The sequence below is a fragment of the Lagopus leucura genome, unplaced genomic scaffold (genome assembly GCF_019238085.1).
Source record: "Lagopus leucura isolate 7727_CA_CO unplaced genomic scaffold, USGS_WTPT01 Super-Scaffold_100026, whole genome shotgun sequence".
In the NCBI taxonomy this organism is placed as follows: domain Eukaryota; kingdom Metazoa; phylum Chordata; class Aves; order Galliformes; family Phasianidae; genus Lagopus; species Lagopus leucura.
This window is the reverse complement of record NW_024962277.1, coordinates 8,446,057-8,466,413: the sequence shown is the minus strand read 5'-3', so window position 1 is coordinate 8,466,413 and position 20,357 is coordinate 8,446,057. Positions and strand designations below refer to the sequence as shown.

General features: G+C 45.0%; 1 protein-coding gene across 1 annotated transcript in view; it reads left to right on the top strand.

The window, feature by feature from the left end:
• DNAH1 (dynein axonemal heavy chain 1) overlaps positions 1–20,357 on the top strand; it is a 72,398-nt gene that overhangs the window by 8,752 nt on the left and 43,289 nt on the right. The window contains exons 7-25 of the mRNA XM_042880545.1: positions 1,134–1,266; positions 1,812–1,982; positions 2,498–2,747; positions 3,969–4,126; positions 4,917–5,128; positions 6,134–6,432; positions 7,421–7,571; positions 8,282–8,475; positions 9,550–9,775; positions 10,195–10,314; positions 10,977–11,059; positions 12,128–12,269; positions 12,774–12,929; positions 13,995–14,193; positions 15,608–15,861; positions 16,729–16,941; positions 18,566–18,730; positions 19,378–19,499; positions 20,033–20,138. Coding sequence (XP_042736479.1) covers positions 1,134–1,266; positions 1,812–1,982; positions 2,498–2,747; positions 3,969–4,126; positions 4,917–5,128; positions 6,134–6,432; positions 7,421–7,571; positions 8,282–8,475; positions 9,550–9,775; positions 10,195–10,314; positions 10,977–11,059; positions 12,128–12,269; positions 12,774–12,929; positions 13,995–14,193; positions 15,608–15,861; positions 16,729–16,941; positions 18,566–18,730; positions 19,378–19,499; positions 20,033–20,138 — 3,354 coding nt within the window. The remainder of the gene's footprint in view (positions 1–1,133; positions 1,267–1,811; positions 1,983–2,497; positions 2,748–3,968; positions 4,127–4,916; positions 5,129–6,133; positions 6,433–7,420; positions 7,572–8,281; positions 8,476–9,549; positions 9,776–10,194; positions 10,315–10,976; positions 11,060–12,127; positions 12,270–12,773; positions 12,930–13,994; positions 14,194–15,607; positions 15,862–16,728; positions 16,942–18,565; positions 18,731–19,377; positions 19,500–20,032; positions 20,139–20,357) is intronic.

Here is a 20,357-nt window from a genome sequence, read left to right as displayed (position 1 = left end):
GTTGTTGTGTGACAGATGGCAGCAGAGGGGCAGTCTGCCAGAATGGTGTCTGTCATGGAAGTGCACATGAAGAAAAGGTGTGTCATTGAATTCCTCCATGTGGAAAAAAATGGCACCCGCTGACATTCATTGACACTTGCTGAATGTTTATGGAAACCAAGCAGGAGATGTGAGCACAGTGAGGCAATAGTTTGTGCAGAAGTGACCCACTGCTGGTACAGATTTTTACAAGTACAGGCTCTTGTTCATGGTTGGAAAAAACGCAGTTAATGGTGGCACTGTTGAAAAATGCAGCTTTGTAGCTGAGAATTTGCTCTTTTGAATAGTGTTAGTGCGCTCTTGGTATCTGCTGCCACTTTCATGGAAATAAATAGGAGGCATTATATGCAGCCCAAGACCACACTCAGTATGGCCCACACAAGCCAAAAGGTTGGACACCCTTGCTTTAGAACACTGGGCCCTGAAGGATTCCCCACGATGGTGAGCATCTTTTGCAGGGTGACCACATTTTCTGTTAAACTAATACTCCTTGAGGATGTTCCACGGTGTCGTTTGTGCTGTTGTTGGGTGTTTCTGAATGCAGTAATCAGCAGAATGTGTGTGCAGAACTAATCCACGTGCTGATCTCTCCCTTGGGGAGAACTAGAGGTGAAGATATTGCTGTTTGGGAGAAGGCTGTTGGTCAAATATCAGCTTTTGCCCTTAATTGCTTTCACTTTTAGTGGCCTGTTCAGGAGCTACAAACTTCTACAGCTTCTTCGTGAGAGGATCGGGCACTGATCTCTGCTCTCTAGCGACCAGTGATCAACCTGAGGGAGCAAAACAAAGCTGCACCAGGGAAAGTGTAGATGGGATGCTGTAAGAAGATTCTTCACTGTCAGGATGATAGGGCATTCGGAACAGGATCCTCAGGGCAAGAGTGGTCATGGCCCCAACTTGCCTGAGTTTGAGACAACACTTTCATGCATAGGTTTTGATTTTAAGGTGGTCCTCTGTGGAGCCAGGAGTTGGATTTGCTGGTCCTTGTGGGTCCCTTCCAGCGGGAGATGTTCTGCTGTGCACGCTGATTTTTCTTTCATTAAATTTTGTACCACGAAGCTAGACTTTATTTCAGTCACTTTGTGGCTTTTTAGATCTTTGACAATGAAGAATATGACTGTCGAACTCCAGAAGAGTGGATCTCTCTAGGACTGGAGCCAGGATCTCGTGACAGAAAGCCAGTGCCTGGGAAAGCACTTCTACCTACAGATGATGTACTGGGACACGGTAAAGCCTGAATGAGTTACTGCTCAAATGCTGCATCGCTAACCATTGTTGGGCCCATTCAGCAGAAGGGAGTGTGTAGTTTCTGATGAATGCAGCTCTGAATAGCAGAAAAGCAATAGCTTGTACTGATCAGGTTCAAGCAGTCAGAGCAAGAGATCGAGGATCTTGATGGCTGCCAGTCCTGCCTTAGTCTGACTGTTTCCATATTTTAGGTGTCTGACTTCTTACTCTGTGTGTGTGTGTGTGTACAGTTGCCCTGGGGAACATCACACCTGATCACTCCTCAGAGGAGGAAAATTGAGTGCTCTGGGGTGTGCAAATAATTTGAAATGCTATGTGGTGAAACTTGAGTTAGTTATTCAGTTATCACAGCAGTATTGATCCGAGATTGACAGAGATTCAAGCTAATAAGTTGATTTCACTGCAGCCTTATCACTCTGATCAGGAAAGTCTATTTGCTATAGCCATCAGGAAAAGGGCTAAAAAAACCCTATTAGGTTAGTTAGAAAAACTAACCCTGTTTTAATCCTTGATTCTCTTCTCAGAGGACCCCAAAAGCCAGAAGTTAACCTACAAGTGGATTGATGTTGGTGTTCTGGATTATGACAAGCAGACGAAGCTCTATTTGGTGCATAAGTTAGATAAAAATGGGTTGGTGCGTGATGAAGAAGGGAGACCCATCCTTAATGGAGGAATAACTGCAGAAGGTGGTGCAAGTAAGGCTTTGGGGGAACTGGCACGTATCCTGAAAGGCAGTACGTTACTCACACTGTTCCTAGGCAGAGATGGGAGTGATGGCAAGAAGTCATTTAATCCTCTCAATATTATTCTTGACACGTATCTGTTTAGCCTGTCCTGAAAAACCTTCATGGGAGAGACCTTCATGCCTCATTTTCACAACCTATTTGAGGGCTTCCCTATGGAATTTCTACCTTTTTCTGTCTCCCCTCTTCTCTGCCTTCACAACAAGTGAAACGTTGGTCTTTGAGCCAGCACCATTTTGAGGGGGGTCATGGGCAGATTAAGACCAAACATTCACCTTTTGAAAAACTTGGAGATGCTGCTAATTTCATGCTCCTTGCTTCCTGCTGTCCTGACTTGGTCCTTCACTTTGATCTCCATTAAGCTGACCCAATTACGTTGTCCATCAAATAGCTGCTGTCAGCATTGCGAACCATTCTGAGTTTTGTGTTCCCTGTAGGATTTTGTAAACTTTATTTTCGTTTTTCAGAAAGAGCCCCGCTGCTTCCATGTCAGTACTGGGTGCCACGAGTTCATCTCATGTTTCTGGCCGAAGATCCTCAGTTGTTTGCACAGAGAATAGTTTCTGCCAACTTCTTGCGTAAAAAGACGCAGATGCTGCTCCTGTATCACCTGTATGTGGACTGCATGCCTACAGATGGACTAAATAGCATCAGCAAGACAAGCCTGGAGAAAATGAAGCTGTGGGCTCTGCATACACCCAAACTGAAGAAGAACAGGTAAAATATCAAGTACCTATCTTGGGTCTCAGCCTTTAACCAGTTAACGTTGTAGGACTTCGTAGATTGATGGAACGAGTGGCACTTGAGGCAGATCTAGAGCATCCAGCTCAGCCCATAAGTTTCACCTGGTTTTCAGCATGTGCAAACCACTCTCTTACCCAGAGAGTCACCAGAATTAAGTAGGATGAGAGCCCCAGTGGCATCTGTGCAGGATGGGTCATCTGTTAGTGTTCCCAGGTGAGGGAGATGCACTCTGCATGCAGATCCACTGAGCCATGCTTGCAGCTGCAGTTAAGTGACCTACAGCAGCAGAAAGTAGGACAGAAATGCCCTGGTTGAACTTGTTGTCTTCCTGAGCTTCTGATGGCACAGATCAGTCATTTCTCAATTAATCTGCAGACCACCATCTGTCTCCAGAGAAATGGCTGTTGTCTGCTGGTGACGCGTCTACCTGTTAACTGCTCTAATAAACAAATCAAAAGATCTGCACAGGCTGAAGCAAATAGAACAGAAGATCTCCACCTGAATATAATCAAGTGTCTCTCTGAGGTGCAGTTCATATCAGGGAGGCGTTTTAAGAGTCCCTGGGTTGATGAATCATGAGCCATTAGTGGTGTTGCTGAGAATCAGCCATGACTTATTGCCCTGCTCAGAGACAGGAAGGTGTGAGGGGCTTCATGCTCTGCGAACCTTGGAGGAAGAGCAGGTGAGTAATTGGGCTCTGTCTGTGTGCAGAAATATGGGCGGAAAGAAAAGTGCCATGCCTGCCTGAGGTGGAAGGTGATGATTTCCTAGGTCAAGCAGAGCAGGGCTTCAGCACTTACATGCATGTTCTAGCTGAGGAAACTAGAACATGTCAAGAGATGCTCAGCAGGAGGCAGTTGGGGAGATGTCCCAGATAGCCCAGCTCTTCCAGAATTACAAGCAAGCTTCTTCAGTTCTTGGTTATTTACACTCCACTCTGTAATGCTGCTCAGTCTGCATGCCCTCAGTAGAGATTTTGCATTGATCTGAAAAGACACTTAAGAAAGCTGCAGTCCTAGTCTCAGGTCCTCACTTAAATGTCTGATTGTAAGGTCTGCTGGCTGTTCCAGCTGTCTTAGTGTGTAGTAAGTGAGCAAATGTGGGAGGGAGTGAAGGGTGGGTTTTGCAGTAGAGCTACAATCTGGCTTCTGTTCTGACACTGTGGGTTACCATTGTTTCCATGTCTTGTAACAGAGTGTTAGGCTGCTTGGGCTGTCTGGAGAAAGAAGTGAAATTAGACTATGAGCGCGCTATGAACAGGATGATCTTTGACAGAGCAATCACTTCCAAACCTCAGATATTTTCTTATGTCACCCTGCCAGACAAAGAGGAGAGGAAAGTACCAGAGAAAGGTATGGGAAATGGTGGAGCAGTTTGAATGTGGCATGCTTGTAGAATCTCTGTGATAGGATTTGTGCTTTGTTGCAGAAACTCTCAGGTTCACAGTGGTGATTAGTGCTCGTAAGGGACAGCAGGAGGAAATGTTACCAGATTTTGAGTATGCCCCCTCTTTTTTGGGGTGTACTTGCATGTTCATGTTACCTTCCTATAGCACGTTATCATCCATCATCTAAGCTGCAGTAAATCTGCACCCTCAATGGCACCAAATGCATGGTGGTATAATTACCTGTCTTTCACTGCAATAAGCTAGGACTGACTTCCTTCTGTTTGCTGTGCTCGGCTGTGGCATACCTCAGATGTGGAAGAACTCAGGCTCTTTCAGGCTCTTTCAGGCTCTCACACTTGTGTGACATGACTACACAAGAAAGAGTATCTTGTGCAATAAATCTTCCAAAAATTGGAGCACCTTGACATGGCTCATAAGTAGCCTCTCACTGATGACTCAGCTGTATCTTCAATGAGGAGATTTTGCCAGTCCTGTGTTCTCAAGGAAATGTCATGAGCCAAAGTTTTGGGAGCATCGAGGACCAAGAGTTCCTCTCAACCCCTTATGGAAGCGTTCAGAAAGTCACTGCTGCAGAACAGCCACTCTTTCATCCAGCCATCTACTGAAACTGCATGAGTATACCTGGGGCGAGTCCTTCTCACAAACTGTGTCCTAAAACAGGGCTGTACTCTTCCTCCATAACAGAAACTGAGATGCCCTTGCAGGCAGTAACGTGTTCTTTTGTTTGTTGCCAGGGCTCATCTGCATCCCAGACTATCCTTTTGGCAAACAACAAGCAGCCTTCAATTTTGTCTCGCTCCTGACAAAGCCAGAAGCCGTCCTTGTCCTTATGCAGGTGCAAGATGAGTGCAACAAGGCAGCTTCCATGTCTCTGTTTAACACAAGCTTAGCCGAGCATGTCAGCTTGGAGGAATTTGAAGGGATTCAGACCCAGACCTTCACTCAGGTGAGAGGAGCCGTAGGCCCCCTAGGCAGCATCAGCCAGTGCTGTCCATGAGCTTGGTCATGCCTCAGTCAAGTGGCCACATAGGGCTGCAGAACCCCTTTTTCCTCTTCCTTTTCTCATGCAGATTGCAGTCCTGATTGGCAATTACAGGTTTCCCATTTGCTTTTATTTCCCCATCCCTTCAGCTGCAAAGCATAAGAGCTCTGATTTCTCCTGAAGGCTCATGGGGGTAATGCTTTCCTACACTCTATGTTCTTTATGTACTTAATTAGATTACTCCGCTTGCATTGCCAATAGACTAGGACAAAAAAAAAATTGCAGCTCTGTAATAACTCTCACCAGAAGATTTTCACGCTCTCTAAATGAGGACAGCACTTTGCACACTGGAACATGGCCATGCACAGTACACAGCTTACTGATGCTTCTGCAGTAAATCGGGGCAGAGAGCAGGTATGGGTCCTTCCCAGTTCCACGCTGCTTCAGCTTGGCAGTGCTGTCATCCGCTGAGTGACTGAGGTTGTGTTATTGCATACAAGCAGCAGCTGCCTGTGGAGCAGAAGTGACACTTGGTGGTATTTTAATAAAAGAAAACACTGCAGGCTGCTTGCTGCCCTTGGCTACTTCCCTCCTTCTCCTCACTTGTCAAGAGAAGACAACAGTGTGTCCTTTACTTGCTCATCATACTGTCTACGCAACTTTTTATGAGAGACCCTGACACAGACAGCTCCAGGGATACTGTTCAATAGAAAAGAGAACAAAAAGGGAAGACTGTATGAAAAGAAAGAACAGAGCTCTCCTGCTTTTGAATATTGGGCTTTCTTTTTGTGTGTCTATCAGTGAAGGTGTACGCTGAGGCAGATGCCACACGTGTGTGCATGGAGAGCCACCACAGCTAAAATAGTGCTACTCAGTTACTTTGCACAGAGAGACCCAGCTATCCCGACCATACTGCTTTTTCATCAGCCCTTGGAAGATGACACAGTTCACTTGGTTTCTCTGCCCTAGGTGCAGGCTTTTCTCAAGGATACTTGGATCAATACGCTAACGACCGCAGTGAAGATCGGCCTGAGAAACGCAGGCAAAGGCTGGTACAGCCTGGAGCAGAGCAGCTGGGATGTCTACCAGATGTCCAAACTACATAAGCTGATGAAGCGCGTCAGATTCATCCTGCAGGACTCGGTGCGCTACCTGGTGCAGAACTCACTGATCACATTCATCCAGCTTTTGCTGGATGCTTGCCACGGTATCTTGAATTGCTCAGAAGATATGGAATGGGGAGATGACCTCATCAATAGTCCCTACAGGTAAGGAAGGGAGAGAAGAGAAGGTCAAAGGATGGAAAGAGCAGAAAAGTGAAGTGCCGTTGCCTTTCTGAGTACTGTCGTTGCAAGCAAGCTTTGCACTGCAGGAGGGGTTTAGGCTGCTCCCTGCTCCCCCACCTGACGTACTCCCATGGGTCTGGGAGCCTGACACAAAGATTGTTGTTCTGCTAGTACAGATTTCAAGTGTCCTTGATTTAGTGAGATGAGAGCACAGCAAAACCAAGGTCTGTTACCTTACCTAAATGTTCCAAAGACTAACCATGTCCAGCATCCTCAAAGGAGCAATTAATTACTGCTAACTACTTATTGGAGGCCAGGAAGAAGAATGCCAGGAGGCATTATGGATGCTTAATTCCATTCTTGTGTTAAAACTCAGGATTAAGATTTGTCCTAAAGAATACTGAATTCAGTCAAGGTGCCCACATTTTTTTTTTCCTTTGAGTATTTTAAAATTAAAAAATATATATATATAAATAAAATTGTCATTTTAAAAGGAGAGGTTTAGAAATAGAACGTTTAGAAGCTGAAGCCACTCATATGGGGCTTTTACCAGAGACTTTGAAACCAGTGGAAGTCTTTACGCTAACTTCAGCTGATCGTGATCTGGGCTGGTGCCACGTGAGATGAGGAAGTGCTCCATACCATTTCTGGGAAGTGCATTTTGGGAGTGTTTTGAAGAGGCTGAATGCCTGCTTTGAAAAGTGTCTGCAGGTCTTCTGTAAAGCAGCTCTATAGGGTGATGACTTTTGGGGGTCTTAGGATGTCATGATTGCCACTTCCTTCTCCCTGCTCAGATGCGAGGTCTTAATGCCCTTACTGGTAACACCAGAATGCAGTTTTCTTGTTTTGATCTGCGTAGGGGTGTCCTCCTCTTCTCTGCTCTCATCTCTTGGTGTTTAGGTATTAGCATCAGTTGTGTACTGTCGTCTCAAAAAACATCCCTGCTCTTCCTCGTCTCCTCCCACTGCAGGCCTCAAAGGAATCCAATCTTTGCTATTGACCTCGTGCTCGACGACAGTGGTGTTCACTTCAGCCCCCCTGCAGAGAGTTTTAAGGAATCCCTCCTTTCTCTGTTGGACAAGGGAATCCTGGTGACTCACGCTATCCCACAGCTGGAGAAGGTGACTATTCTGCATCCATAGTGATACAGCTGTGCAGGCTGTATTGCAGCTGGGCATAGACACCCTCAAGCCTGTACTGAGGGAGAGAGCTGCAGAAGTCGGTAGCGGGCAATCCAGTTTAATTAGTTTGGGCACATCACTGTGCTAATACAGTTCTATTCTAACAGGATTTCTCCATGCTGTGCACCCCTTTATTTTGCATGACTTCTGTTTTTGAAGTAGCAGGTTCAATGGAGAGACACTGCCAAGGGAGGTGGTGGAGTCACTGAGCCTGGGGGTGTTCAAGGAAAGGCTGGATGTTGTGTTGAGGGACATGGTTTAGTGGGAGCTATTGGGAATAGGTGAACAGTTGGACTGGATGAGCTTTTAGGTCTTTTCCAACCTTGGTGATTCTATGATTCTATGATTTTATATCCTAAGTAGCCTGGTTGTTTTGAGTTCATGGCAGCTAGCAAAAATAGGTTCATAAAGGAACTGGCACCTATTCCAGTGCCAGCAGCGTGGTGCAGATCTCTTCTGCATATGTATCCTTCTCCATTTATTATGAAAGACCAAGCTCTCTATATCCTCCTCTCTGGGGTGTACCATGACACTGATAGAACAATTTCTGAGGCACTGTAGAAGGATGACATCCCAAAGATGCCACCTCTTCTTTGGGGGCCGTGGTTGGCTGTGCTAGTCCCGAAAGAGCTCTATCCCTCCTCTTCCAGTACGTGTTGGAGAACATGCCTGTCACAGGGACACCCTTTCTGGACTCAGTGGACCTTCATGAACCAGAAGTGGAAGAAATGCGTGTGGCTCTGCAGTCTGCTCTTCAGAAGGCACTGATCCCCCTCCAAGCCTACGCTAAGAAATACGAGAGGTTCCTGGAGCTCCATAACAGTGATGTCCAGTTCTTCCTGAAGTAAGTGGTGAATCGCAGCTGTGCCTCTGAAACAAACAGCAAACCTTTTCTGAAGCTGTTGTGTGGATGCATGTGAGAGTGCAGGACCTGTTTTGGGCCCACTAGTCTGTATGAAGTGTCTCAGATGCCCATAACACCAGAGGCAGCCTTCAGCCACAGGCAGTGGTCCGTGATTTTAGAGGAAATTGGTGATGGCAGTGAGAATTTCTTTGTGCTTCTGAGAGCAGTCACATTCCTGACATGTTTGTAAGTGTAATTGGAGATATTAATGGCCCTAAAAATGACTCATGCTGTTTGAAAATCCAATTAGCATGCTTGACTCTGACCTCCTTCAAACACTGTCTGTTCAAGCTGATAACATTCTGTAGGAAGTAATGTTTTCTTCTGTTTCAGCCTCATTGTTTTCACTGCCGAAGCTCCTCTTTACACCTATGCTGTCCTTTAGTCTCCAGTTACTTTAATGGTCTTTCTTTGGCAACTTTTCTCCAGTCAGTACAAACAGTGGAGCTGAAGTCCCATTTTCTTTTGTTATTCCAAATTCAGTAACTTACAGATGCTGTGTGACAAGCTCCTATGTCTTCCCAGAACACACTGTTTTCTAATCTTCCCCTGTTTATACCTGCACTTTAATTTTGGCTCTACCTCTCCTCTTGCCTTAACACCTCTTCCAGCATTCTTCCACTCCTTTCCTGCAGATAAATTAATTTTTTTGCTCATATTCCCCTGCTGACACACCTATTGTGCTCTAAAATTCATTGCAGGTTTGTGTCTGTCCTGTCTCTTCCTCCCCTGTAATGTTCCCCAGCTGCACACCAATTCAGTGTCTTCTCATACTTTATTGTGATATAAACACACTCCTCACTCCCTATGTAGACATGTCTAAAAGGCATTGGTGGCCACTCAGTCTGTGGCTACAGAAGTTGTATGCATTCAAATAGGATCTGTTCTAATAGCTGTGAACTTCATTAACTTCATGTCTTTGGGTGGGCATGTCTGGACATCTTTTGAACAGCAGGGACATTCAGATAAACTTAAGGGCTACGTGATTACTTTTGTTGGTGCTTTTACTTGCAGAGACTACCAAGAGCAATGTCCATCTGCCCAGGAGGTAACGACTATAGTGAACACATACTTGTCTGAAAAGGAAAACCTGGACAATTCTCTACCTAGATCTGTCATCATTGGTCCCTTCAGTGTCAGAGTAGAAGGTGTTAAGCAAAACTTGTCCAAAAAGTACAATGCACTTGCCACTGCCATGTTGGACTTACTGGCTGAAAACCTCCATGCAAGGGTGAAGAATGTAAGTCACCTGGTTTAATCTGTTGCCTGTCAGTGTCTTGTCCATCTGCTTTTGAAATTGCTGTGTTTGTGAGATGGCCAAAAGGCAGCAACTGAGCCCATATTAATGAGAGTATTTGAAAGATTACGTTGGAGTTATTTGTTAATAAATAATCAGGAGGAGAGATGCACAGACTCAACCAAAAGATGATTTATGTGCCTGACAAAAATCTTTTGAGATGTAAGTCCCCTGCCATCTTACAGGAATGTGTCTGTGGATTGAGAACCTCCACCTAATGGGAGGCTGGAATATCCTTCTAGTTGCTCTGAAGATGACTGAAATACGGACAGTTATTGCTTCCAGTTCTCAGTGAGATGAGGCTTGCTAGCCCCATGCTGAAGCTGCACACCTGATGGTCTTTTTGCTTCGTCCTCCTGCAGATCTGCGATGCATACAGAGCTGTCAGCTCGAGGATACATGAGGCACCAAACAATATTGAGGAGCTGACTGAGCTGCGGGAGTGGATGAAGGCAGTCCCTGAGCAGCTGGCTGTGCAGGAGGTAGGGCATGCTCTTCCCATGGGCACCAAGGGCAGTGGGGAGAAAACTTGTTAGTGCAATGTTTGGTGTCTCAAGCAAAAATCCATTGTTTTAAACTTACTTGTCTATGTATGCAAGGCCATATGATTCCTAGCTATCAGAATTGTATTTTTAAATATGTATAACACTAAAAAACACTGAAAATTAATGCTGTTTTCAAGAAAGCGTTTCTGCTACCAAATGCTTATAGTGCTTAACTAATTTCTTCTAATAGGACACCTTAGTGCTGAGTCACCCCAAAGCAATTTGCTGAGTAGATCTCTTTCCAGTTGTGCACGATAAACAAATGCAGCAAGCTGTAAGCTGACTTGTGCATGCCAAAGGAACAACCTGGAGGATAACCCAAAGCTGGAGGATAACCCAAAGCTGGAGGATAACCCAAAGCACTCCACTTCTGACCAGCACGTTTCACTCATGTAGAACAGAGAGAGATACGGTGGCTTGATCATTAGTGGAAGGAGAGCTTGGAAATTCATTTCCACTGTTCATACAACAGAGAAGCAGCCTTCCATCCCATTAAGCTTGTATGACTAAGGCCCTCCAAAGGCACCTCATGAAAATGGTGTTGGGATTAACGTGCTCTAAAGGTGTCTTTTTTGGTCTGTTTCTCTCACCGTGTGCAGGAACTGATTTGTGAAGTCATGGAGGATTACAAAGTCATAGAGGAATTCCTTTACAATCTCACCGAGGAAGATTTCAATGACAAGTGAGCACGAGTGTCATTCCTCCCACTGTCAAAGTGGGACACTTTGCAGCAATTGCTACTCCCAGTGCTTCAGGGTCTATGTGTCTATCAAAAGCTCCAGCAGAACCTTTAAGTGCCACTCTGCTATATGAGCACTGAATTCTTGAAATGGAGCTTACAGAGAAGCATGGACTCAAGCTGCCTTCAGGCCCGGGCCAAGGCAAACTGGTAGTTATTAACCTGTTTAAACATATTAAAGCTCTTCTATCTTGGTTTTTTGGAGACCTTTGCACAGTGCAGAAAAAAAATTAACAGCCCACAAACAAAAGCCCACAGAAACTCCAGAGAGAAGCAGCTCAGCTCTAGGACAGCTCAGCACAGATGCGTTGGGTCTACTGGCCAAACCTGGCACATGCAGCACTAGTAGGTGGTGGCTGCATCCCCAGGAGCTTGGCAGGTCCATGGCCTTGAGTATAATGCTGCAGAGCTTGCATCTGGCGTTGCACAAGCTCACGAGTCCAAATGGAGTAATAGTGAGCAATGGCTAAGTAAGAACCAAGAAACATGCCTTAGAATAAGCAGCCACATTGGACAGCCTCTCCTACATCTGCATCATGCTTCCTGGAGCACTCTGCAAATGCCAGGGCTTCACTTTATCTGGGTTATCCTGGTCTCTCACTTCCCTGCTTAACAGGAAACTGGTTTTATCAGTAGTCCTGAAAAGCTAAAATCCAAAACTCCCAGCCCATTTGTTCCAGTTCTTTGTGAACACAGTCAAAGAAAGACATTCCCTCTGGATGCCTACTGTTGTTTTGCTGTCTTCTGGCTTTTCAGCAAGATTACTAGATTTGTACCTCTTAAAAAGACCCTCCACCTCTCTTGAGAGTTCTCAAATTCAATAGCCTAGTCATAAGGGCTACATAGAAACAAGAAACTGGGAAGATTTGTTTGTCAAAACCACATGAATTTCTGTTTTTGTAAAGCTTCCCTGTTTGGTTGGAGTTTGCTTTCTCATTCTGTGCTTTTCAGCGTTTCAAACATATGCTCAAAAAGCCTCTCTCTTTCTCTCATGGCATCATGTGAGTGCAGGTGGGCTGCAAGTTACTGGCCCCTGAAAATAGCTGTGCAGACGGAGGCTGTTCAGCTCCAACACGTGCAGGATGAAGAGAGATTCCGTGAAATCCAAGTAATGGACCACAACACGTTTGAAGAGAAACTGGAGGACATGAAGGTATTAAGCTCCTGACAGTAAACTGTCCAGAGATGGGGGGGGCTTCAAACATCTTGTGTTTACCCATGGAAAACTTCAGATGAGATTTAAGTGATTTTAGGTCGATGTATTAATGGGCCCAAAATTATCCAAAAGAAACCTCTGCTTTTTATTGTAGTTGGGCTTTCATTTAGGACTTTATGTTTTAATTTATTTTTTAATACAATACTCTTCCTGGTGAAAAATCAGTGTTTTCTGCAAAAGTAATGCACAATATTCTGATTCTTAGGCATCGCCAGCACTTCTTTCTTATGTACTCAGTTCCCTACAAAGCATCCTCCATGATGTGCTGCCATCAAGGGTGAAATCAGAGAAGTCAGAGAGCTCACCTTGCATGGAAGACCCTGAAACAGGGGCAGAGTTTTGGAAAAATCTTAACTTTGAATATAACGAGCACACCAGGAAGCTGAGATTTGCAGAACTCAGGTTCTCAGCCCCACCTCACGCCTGCCTTTTCTCTTCCAGCTGACTGTAGGTGAATTTTCTGTCCAGGTGGACATCAGACAAGCTCATACTTTGGCTAACGAAGCAAGACTGGTCGGGAAGCAGCTGAAGGAGCTTCAGAATTTGGCCATTCTCTACAACAACCGGGAAAAAATCTTTGGGATGAAAGTTACTAATGTAAGTATTCCCGTACCTAGAGAATCCTAACCTGTATTGGGCCTCCTGGGTAGGTAGGTAGAGCAAGTAATAAGTCACAGTTGCTCCAGAAGAAATTCTTCATGCTCTTCTGGGTTTTCTGATGCTGACTAGGGACACTCCTTAATCCCATAGAGTGGCTGTGCTGCTCTATCACTCCGTGCTGAAGAAGAGCTGGTCCCAGATGAGTGTTCATGACCCTGATATCATAGAATCATAGAATGGCCTGGGTTGAAAAGGACCACAATGATCATTTAGTTCCAACCCCCTGCTGTGTGCAGGGTTGCCAGCCACAAGACCAGGCTGCCCAGAGCCACATCCAGCCTGGCCTTGGATGGATCCAGGGATTATATTGCCCTTTCTATGAGAGATTTTGGGTGTATGTGCTCAGACTTGAGTGATGTTGATAGAGGAGTCAGAGAGGTGGGTCTCAATGCAGCAGATAATATGCATCGATTTCTGTAAGGCAGTTACTGCAGTTGTGTGGATGTAAATGACAGTGGTTGCATAGTGGTGAGCAGTGGTGGCAGGGCTCAGATGGTGACATGTTCTCCTACAACAACAGTTTATATGGTTAGAAATACTCGTTTTTGCCTGTGGCTGTTCAGCTGTCAATGTGTCACTGTCACCCACATCCAACCCAATCTGGCTGCAGAGCAGAAGTGAAGCTTACACAGTGCTTTCCTACTTCTCAGGCTGTGATTATTTCACTGTAAGGACCCAAATTGCCATATGTTCAAAAGGAAGTGCACTGTGTGCTTCTTCTGAGTGTACGTGGGCTGCCCATCAAGGCCTCTTCATTCACAACAGAGCATTTGTAAGGAAAGTTGGGGGGGTGCTTTCTATCCCAGATGTGCTGCAGCCTGACCATGTAATGCCCAACTTTGCTGGTTGCTCTTTGTTGGAATCTATGTTGTGGTCCCAGGAGAAGACAGTCTGATGCATCCTCTTGAAAGGAGTAGTTTTCTCATTGCTTGCTTGAGGTTCAAAAAAGAATTGTGCCCTTTTTAAGCCTTTTGACATGCTTTTTTTTCTTTCTTTCTGAAGTACAAGAAGCTATCCAGGATGGTGAAGGACTTCCAGCCATATTGTGAACTCTGGACTACGGTGTCAGACTGGCTGTACTGGTGTAAGAGCTGGATGGATGGTCCCCTCGTTGAAATTGAAGCTGAGCAGCTAGAAAAGAACGTCAATAACTCTTTTAAGACAATGCAGAAGTGCGTGAGGCAGTTCAAAAACTCACCAGGTACCTGGACTGTGTGGGGAAAGGATGGTGGTGCACATATTGATATGAAGAACATCACAGCATGCTCAGAACAGGGAACTGTAAGAGTGTCACATGAGTGTGTGGTGTGTATTAGAGCCAGCTGAGAAACTGCTCATACGGCTTTTCTCTTTTTTTGTTCTTTTTTTTTTCTGTAGGTATGATTCACATCTAGATGCTAGTTTTGCTGCTTCAAGTACTAGCTTGGCATAGAAACAACCACCCTCCGGATTACTTTTATACCTAATTCTCAAGACAGCACTGAGATAAGAGCCATCCTCTTATGCTGCAGTTTGTTTCACTCTGTACAAATTATTAAATATTATCTAGTTACTCATAAAGAATTAATATGTAGTCTGGTGGCTAATGAGAGGCCAGAGGCTCGTGGGTTTAAACCCTTAGTTAGGTCAGGCAGGAAAGAGATTTGAAGCTGGGTGCTGTTCTTTGGCCAATCTTATTTCTTCCATGGGCCAATTAATTTAATGGAAAGTCATAAAAGATCTTATTTAAAAAAAAAAATAAATTGCAAGGACTGGAAATAATTTGTAGAATACAGGAACTGTTTTTCTTCCTATGCAAATGTATATGAAATATAAATGATCTCATCCAGCCCTTGCAAGTCACATGAAGATCTTCTTATCATCACCCCTAGTAAAAGTGGAATTGAGTGTTCAGTCACAGCTTAACTTCCCATTCCTTGATGCTGGGAGATCCGTTGGTCATTCTTTGGAGCTAGTTCTAAAATCTACCAGATGGCTTAGATTGAAATATATTTTGCAGTGGGAAATTTTTGATTCATCCTTTTTAACTTGAACTCTCTCTTAAACAATGCCATGAATCAGCCCCAGTGGAGGAGGTGATGAGTGGATGCGTAACTATGAATCATTATGGTAAACAGAAATACTAAGAATACCTGCTCATATTCGTGGCAATATTCCCTTCCACCTGGTATAACGTGTGCTTTGGCCTTCAGCCTCCTTGCCTTTGCATACCACCAGCAGGGATGTGGGGTGCTCACATCCTCACTGCCACTACACAGCACTGCCATGCAGGGTGCAGTCAAAAAGAGGCATGTGTGGCAGCCAGAGCTCAGAAGGGAATCTTATGGTGAGCTCTGGGCTGTGGCACACTTCTGCTTAGCATGGACTTGCTTCTAGCAGTTGTGAGGCTAATGGGCAGGCCTGCTTCTGGAAGCAGCTTGTATCCTTGCTTAGCAGCAGCACAGAGACAATCTTCAAGCCTGCATTTTTTCCGTTGCTTTCTCTCCTGCTGCTTTTGCCCATACCCTGTGTCTACAAGCACCTCAGGCTTTAGGTAACTTTTGTAGGAAATTAAGGCCACTTCCTCACATGCTGTTATTGCTGATGGGTTTTCTTTCCGATTCTCTTCCTGAAAGCATGCCAGGGTGTGGCAATGGAGTTCCGAGACAAGATTGAAGAGTTCCGACTCTACGTCCCCTTAATCCAAGGGCTGAACAATCCTGGTATGAAAAGGCGGCACTGGGAGATGCTGTCAGAAGATACGAACATGGATATCAAGCTAGAATCCGATCTGACGCTTCGTCGCTGTTTGGAGATGAACCTGCAGGACCATATTGAGAGTATTACCAAAGTGGCTGAGATAGCTGGCAAGGAATACGCTATTGAGAATGTGAGGAGAGAGGGATTTGTGTCCCATTGTTTTTAGGGATATTTCTGTTGGACTTCTGTTGAGCAGCCATTCGTTGCCTTGGGTGGCACTCATGTGCTTCCAGAGCTTTATGTGCATTCTGCAGCACATCTCAGGAGTCCCTTAGAGATGGGAGCAACGGCCACCTGATTAAATGCGTGCACTGGAAGTTATTTTGCTTTGCAAGGAACCCACAGTTGCAGCATGACAGCACTACCTGATGGTTATGTTGATCCACTGGTTTGTTCCCTCACCTCAGTGTGAGATTGGTAACTGTTCAAGTTAAAATCATTCGATTGGCAGCGTTCTGCCTGCCAAAAGTCATTTCAGGAAGATGAGCTGTGACTAGAAATGGAGGTCGCAAATCCTTCCATGTGGTGAATGCGTGCAGGGAGGATTTGCTGGCTCTGGAGATTTATAGGCTGGATAGTCTTCCAGTTTCTGTTCATCAGTGCTGATGTGATCTAAGGTGGTATTAGTTGAAAATCATTACTGTATGGCAGTTTTTGTACTCTGAGATCTCAGGTGAGTTCCCAGTGGATAGTTGCCCCTTCCACAAAGCCATCATAGCCATTATCATTAACAGAAACTCTGCTGGCATCCTCTGTGCATCCAAGTAGTATCGGTGATGCTCTGGATTCTGAAACTGCCTTCTCCTCTCCAGATGTCCTTTTAGGACAGCATCAAGGCGTTGAGTCTGTGGGCAAATGGATGCATTATATACACAGCTGCAGTTTTCAGTGAAATCCAAGGGCAAAAATCTGTCAGCAGGCATTAGGAGAGATGTGGGAGATGCAATAACCATCGCATAGGTCGTACCTGAAAATTAAATTTGTCCCTCTGTTCTAGGCACTCAACAAGATGGAGAGTGAATGGAGCTCTGTTTCATTTACTGTGTCGCTTTACAAAGACACGGGTACCTTTGTTCTGAAGAACACTGATGAAGCTTCTCAGCTCCTAGATGATCATATTGTCATGATTCAGAGCATGTCCTTCTCACCATTCAAAAAGCCTTTTGAGGACAGAATGAACACATGGGAAAATAAGCTGAAGATGACTCAGGTACTAGTCTCTTAGCTACATATATCTGAAGGCCAGCATCTAGCACGTGCTGCCATGCTTTAACATCGGCACTGTGGGGGGTTACACAACTGTCAGGAAGATCATTTCTTGGGAGGCAGAAGTCTGGTTAAATCTCTCCGACTCTAAAAAAAGGAGACAAACTCAGTGCCTTATTCTGCAAACAGAAGTGATGAAATTTCAGCCCTTTTACTACCTTTGACAACACTTTTTGGTGGCATCTCTAATAACATTACACTAAGTGGACCTTACAGCTTCTTTACAAGCCATGTGCTAATCATGTTGAACTAAAGCCTGAGTGCTGTCCACACAAAACCATTTACATATCACAGGATAGAATGCTGCTGTTCAGAACAAGATCTGGCAAACGATGCCTTCTGTGTCAGACCTGAGCCTGAATGTGCAGGATGCAGCAGGGCTCTACCAGCAGAACGGCATTTTGTTGCAGGGGAAAAATTTCTGTATAACTATCTTGCTGGAGAACTCTGTGTTTGATTTACAGCAGCATTGTTGCTTGTTATTCATAATTGCCTGTTTATTGGTGCTTACCATCTGGGTGAGCTTGGGCCATAGGCAGCTAGAGAGCTGATCTTGTCTCACAAGGATACAGAAATGCTACTGTAAGCCCTGAGGCAGAAGGTGATGTGGGGAAATGCAGTTATTTACTGCGTAGTTTTGACTGTGACATTTTGTTTGCACCCTGCCTTTCCTACTTCTTCCTTAGGTTTTGCTCATTCCTGTCTGTAAAGGCTCATTAATGCTCTCCTGGGATGTGGCTTAGCAGGGTTAGCTGATGGGGTATGGCAAGCACAGCTGTCTGCATTATGAGGAAACCACTTCTTGCTAGGTCAAGTGACTGCATGTGTGCAGGGAATGGTAGAAGACAGCTTCCTGTAAGCAAGGCTGGTTTCCTCTGGCAGGCAGAAAGGCAGTCAGACACACCGCTCTGTGGGCTTAGGCAGGTTCCCCACACCTTCCAGTCTTCCTGCAAATGCACGACAAACAGGGTTAACTCTGTGATGTCTACCTTAAATGATTGACTTTTCATTCGTTCTCTTAATTTGGAGAAGATTGTTTGAAGATCTATTTGTGGATTGTTCTGTAGGCAAGGCTTTAGCTAGTTTATGTGAGACAGGGGAGAGGATGTGACAGAACTGCACAGTCTGAGGTGTTTTATTTGTCATTCTTTTTGCCCAAAAAAGCTCTTTTCACAAAATGAATTCCCAGCTCATTTTACAAAAGCAGTATCTGCTGTGAAATACAGAAACGCGAGCCACAAAAATTTGACCTGGCACCACAAAGCCCCTTTGAGATCAAGTATCAACTTAGACGTAGATCCATTCCACCTCCATTAAACTCATAAGTGCTGATTCTGATGCCTGCTGACAGCAGTTAGCAATAGGAGTGTTTGTATAATTTTATTGTTTATTTTCTGAGGAGAAGGACCTTCCAGTTCCTGGCTCTGCAATTTACACTGTGGTAGGTTTAGGTGCAGCATCAGTTCCTTTTTTGTTTTATTCATTCATTTCTTAGCACGTTTTGTTGCCCAGTTTTGATTGCTTTAGTCAAACAGGTTCATGGAGAGGTGTCCTGTCCTTCCCACTAGGATGTCCTTGAGGAATGGTTGAACTGCCAGTGCTCTTGGCTCTATCTGGAGCCCATCTTTAGGTCAGAAGACATCAAAAGACAGCTGCCAGTGGAAAGTGAGCGCTTTCAGATGATGGATACAGACTGGAGGATCATCATGAAGAACGCTAATGAAAATCCTGAGGTGAGTGCCTTGATAAATCGCAGTTATCCCAAATTCCTTGGAGCTGTATCACACAAGAGTTATTGCTTTTGCAATGATCTGGGCATGATCAGTGCTGTATAAACAGTAAGACCTTGCCCAGATCAGTGTGCTAGACTTCTTCTCTTGGACCGTGAGCTTTCCTTCTGCTAAGTCCACAGAGTCATTCTCTGTGAAGTCTTGCATCAGTCTGCTGTCTCTCATGGTGTCTTCCCTAGCACAAAGACTGTCCAACAACTCTTGTAACCAGCTCCAACTCTAACCACAAGACACCTCCTTCAATTCTTCCTCAAGGCTGAATCTGTAAGGTAGTTTAGGGTCATTGGTTTCTGTGTCCCAATCCAAGTGCTCTGCACTCCTCTGCTTTCCAATTCCCAGGACTCCATCACCACTTGTCTTCCTTATTACAAATGTTAGTATTTAAAGCAATCCAGACATATATTTGTCATATTCATAAGTACTATTTCCCCTCCTTGCCCACAAAGCTCACACCTCTGCAGATCCTTGTGAAAGCTCTCTTGTGAATGAATCATTTTGATCCTATCCACTGGGCAGCTCAATTATCTCCAGTGCCTTATGCCCACATGCTCAGAATACTGACGTTTCCTGTGTCCCTGCTCTGCTTATAGGTGATGTCTTTGTGCCCTGATCCTGTGCTGCTAGAAAACCTGCAAAAATGTAACAAATTACTGGAGCTCGTGCAGAAAGGGCTGAGTGAATACCTGGAGACCAAGAGAGGTGCTTTTCCCAGGTAACCTCAGATTTCAGTGGGCTGGATCACACTTTCTGGTTCAGAACATATGAAAGGAGTGGTTCACTCCAGTTAACTGTGCCAAGAAAGAGCACAGCAAAAAAATATAAGCTTATGATATTGTCATGAGAGTGCAAACATCGAGAAAGGCTGTGCCTTTCAATGCTGCCATCTGATGGGGAGAATACAGGCAGGCACAGAAGTTGTAAGTTAAGGGCGGTCCGGTTGCATATCTGTGCCTTTCCGTTGGGACTGGTCTGTAAAGGATGGCAGGAAGCAAAATAACCTCCATGTAACTGCCCCTTATTCCTGAGGGAATGCTGCTATTCTTTGAAAGCTGCTTTTCATGAATGTAATTGATTAATGAAGAAGTAGAGAGAGGTAGATAGCTAGACCATGGCTGGCACTTCTACACAAATACAAAGAGATCGATGAGCAGTCAAAAATGGGGCTTGTTCCTCCTCTTGCCAGGACTCCGTCCGTGATGCTGTGTTAAAAAGAATCCCTTCCCACAGCTCAATCTTTGTTTTCAGGTTCTACTTCCTTTCGGACGATGAGCTGCTGGAAATACTGTCCCAGACAAAAGACCCCACTGCTGTACAGCCTCACCTTCGCAAATGCTTTGAGAACATTGCAAGGGTAAGCAAAGCAAGCACTTAGAGGTTTGGCCCACCTCTGGGGAGCTCATGTCATGGGAACTTAGGGGCGTTCTGAGATCTGGGGGAGTTTTCATATTCTGCTGTATGGAAACATATCTCCTGTAAGCACTGCAAGATGCAAACAGCCACCAGGAGAACGCAACAAGTTGGCTCTTTCAGGCAGCTTCCCTCTTCCATGAGGGATAAAAGCCTTGAGTTC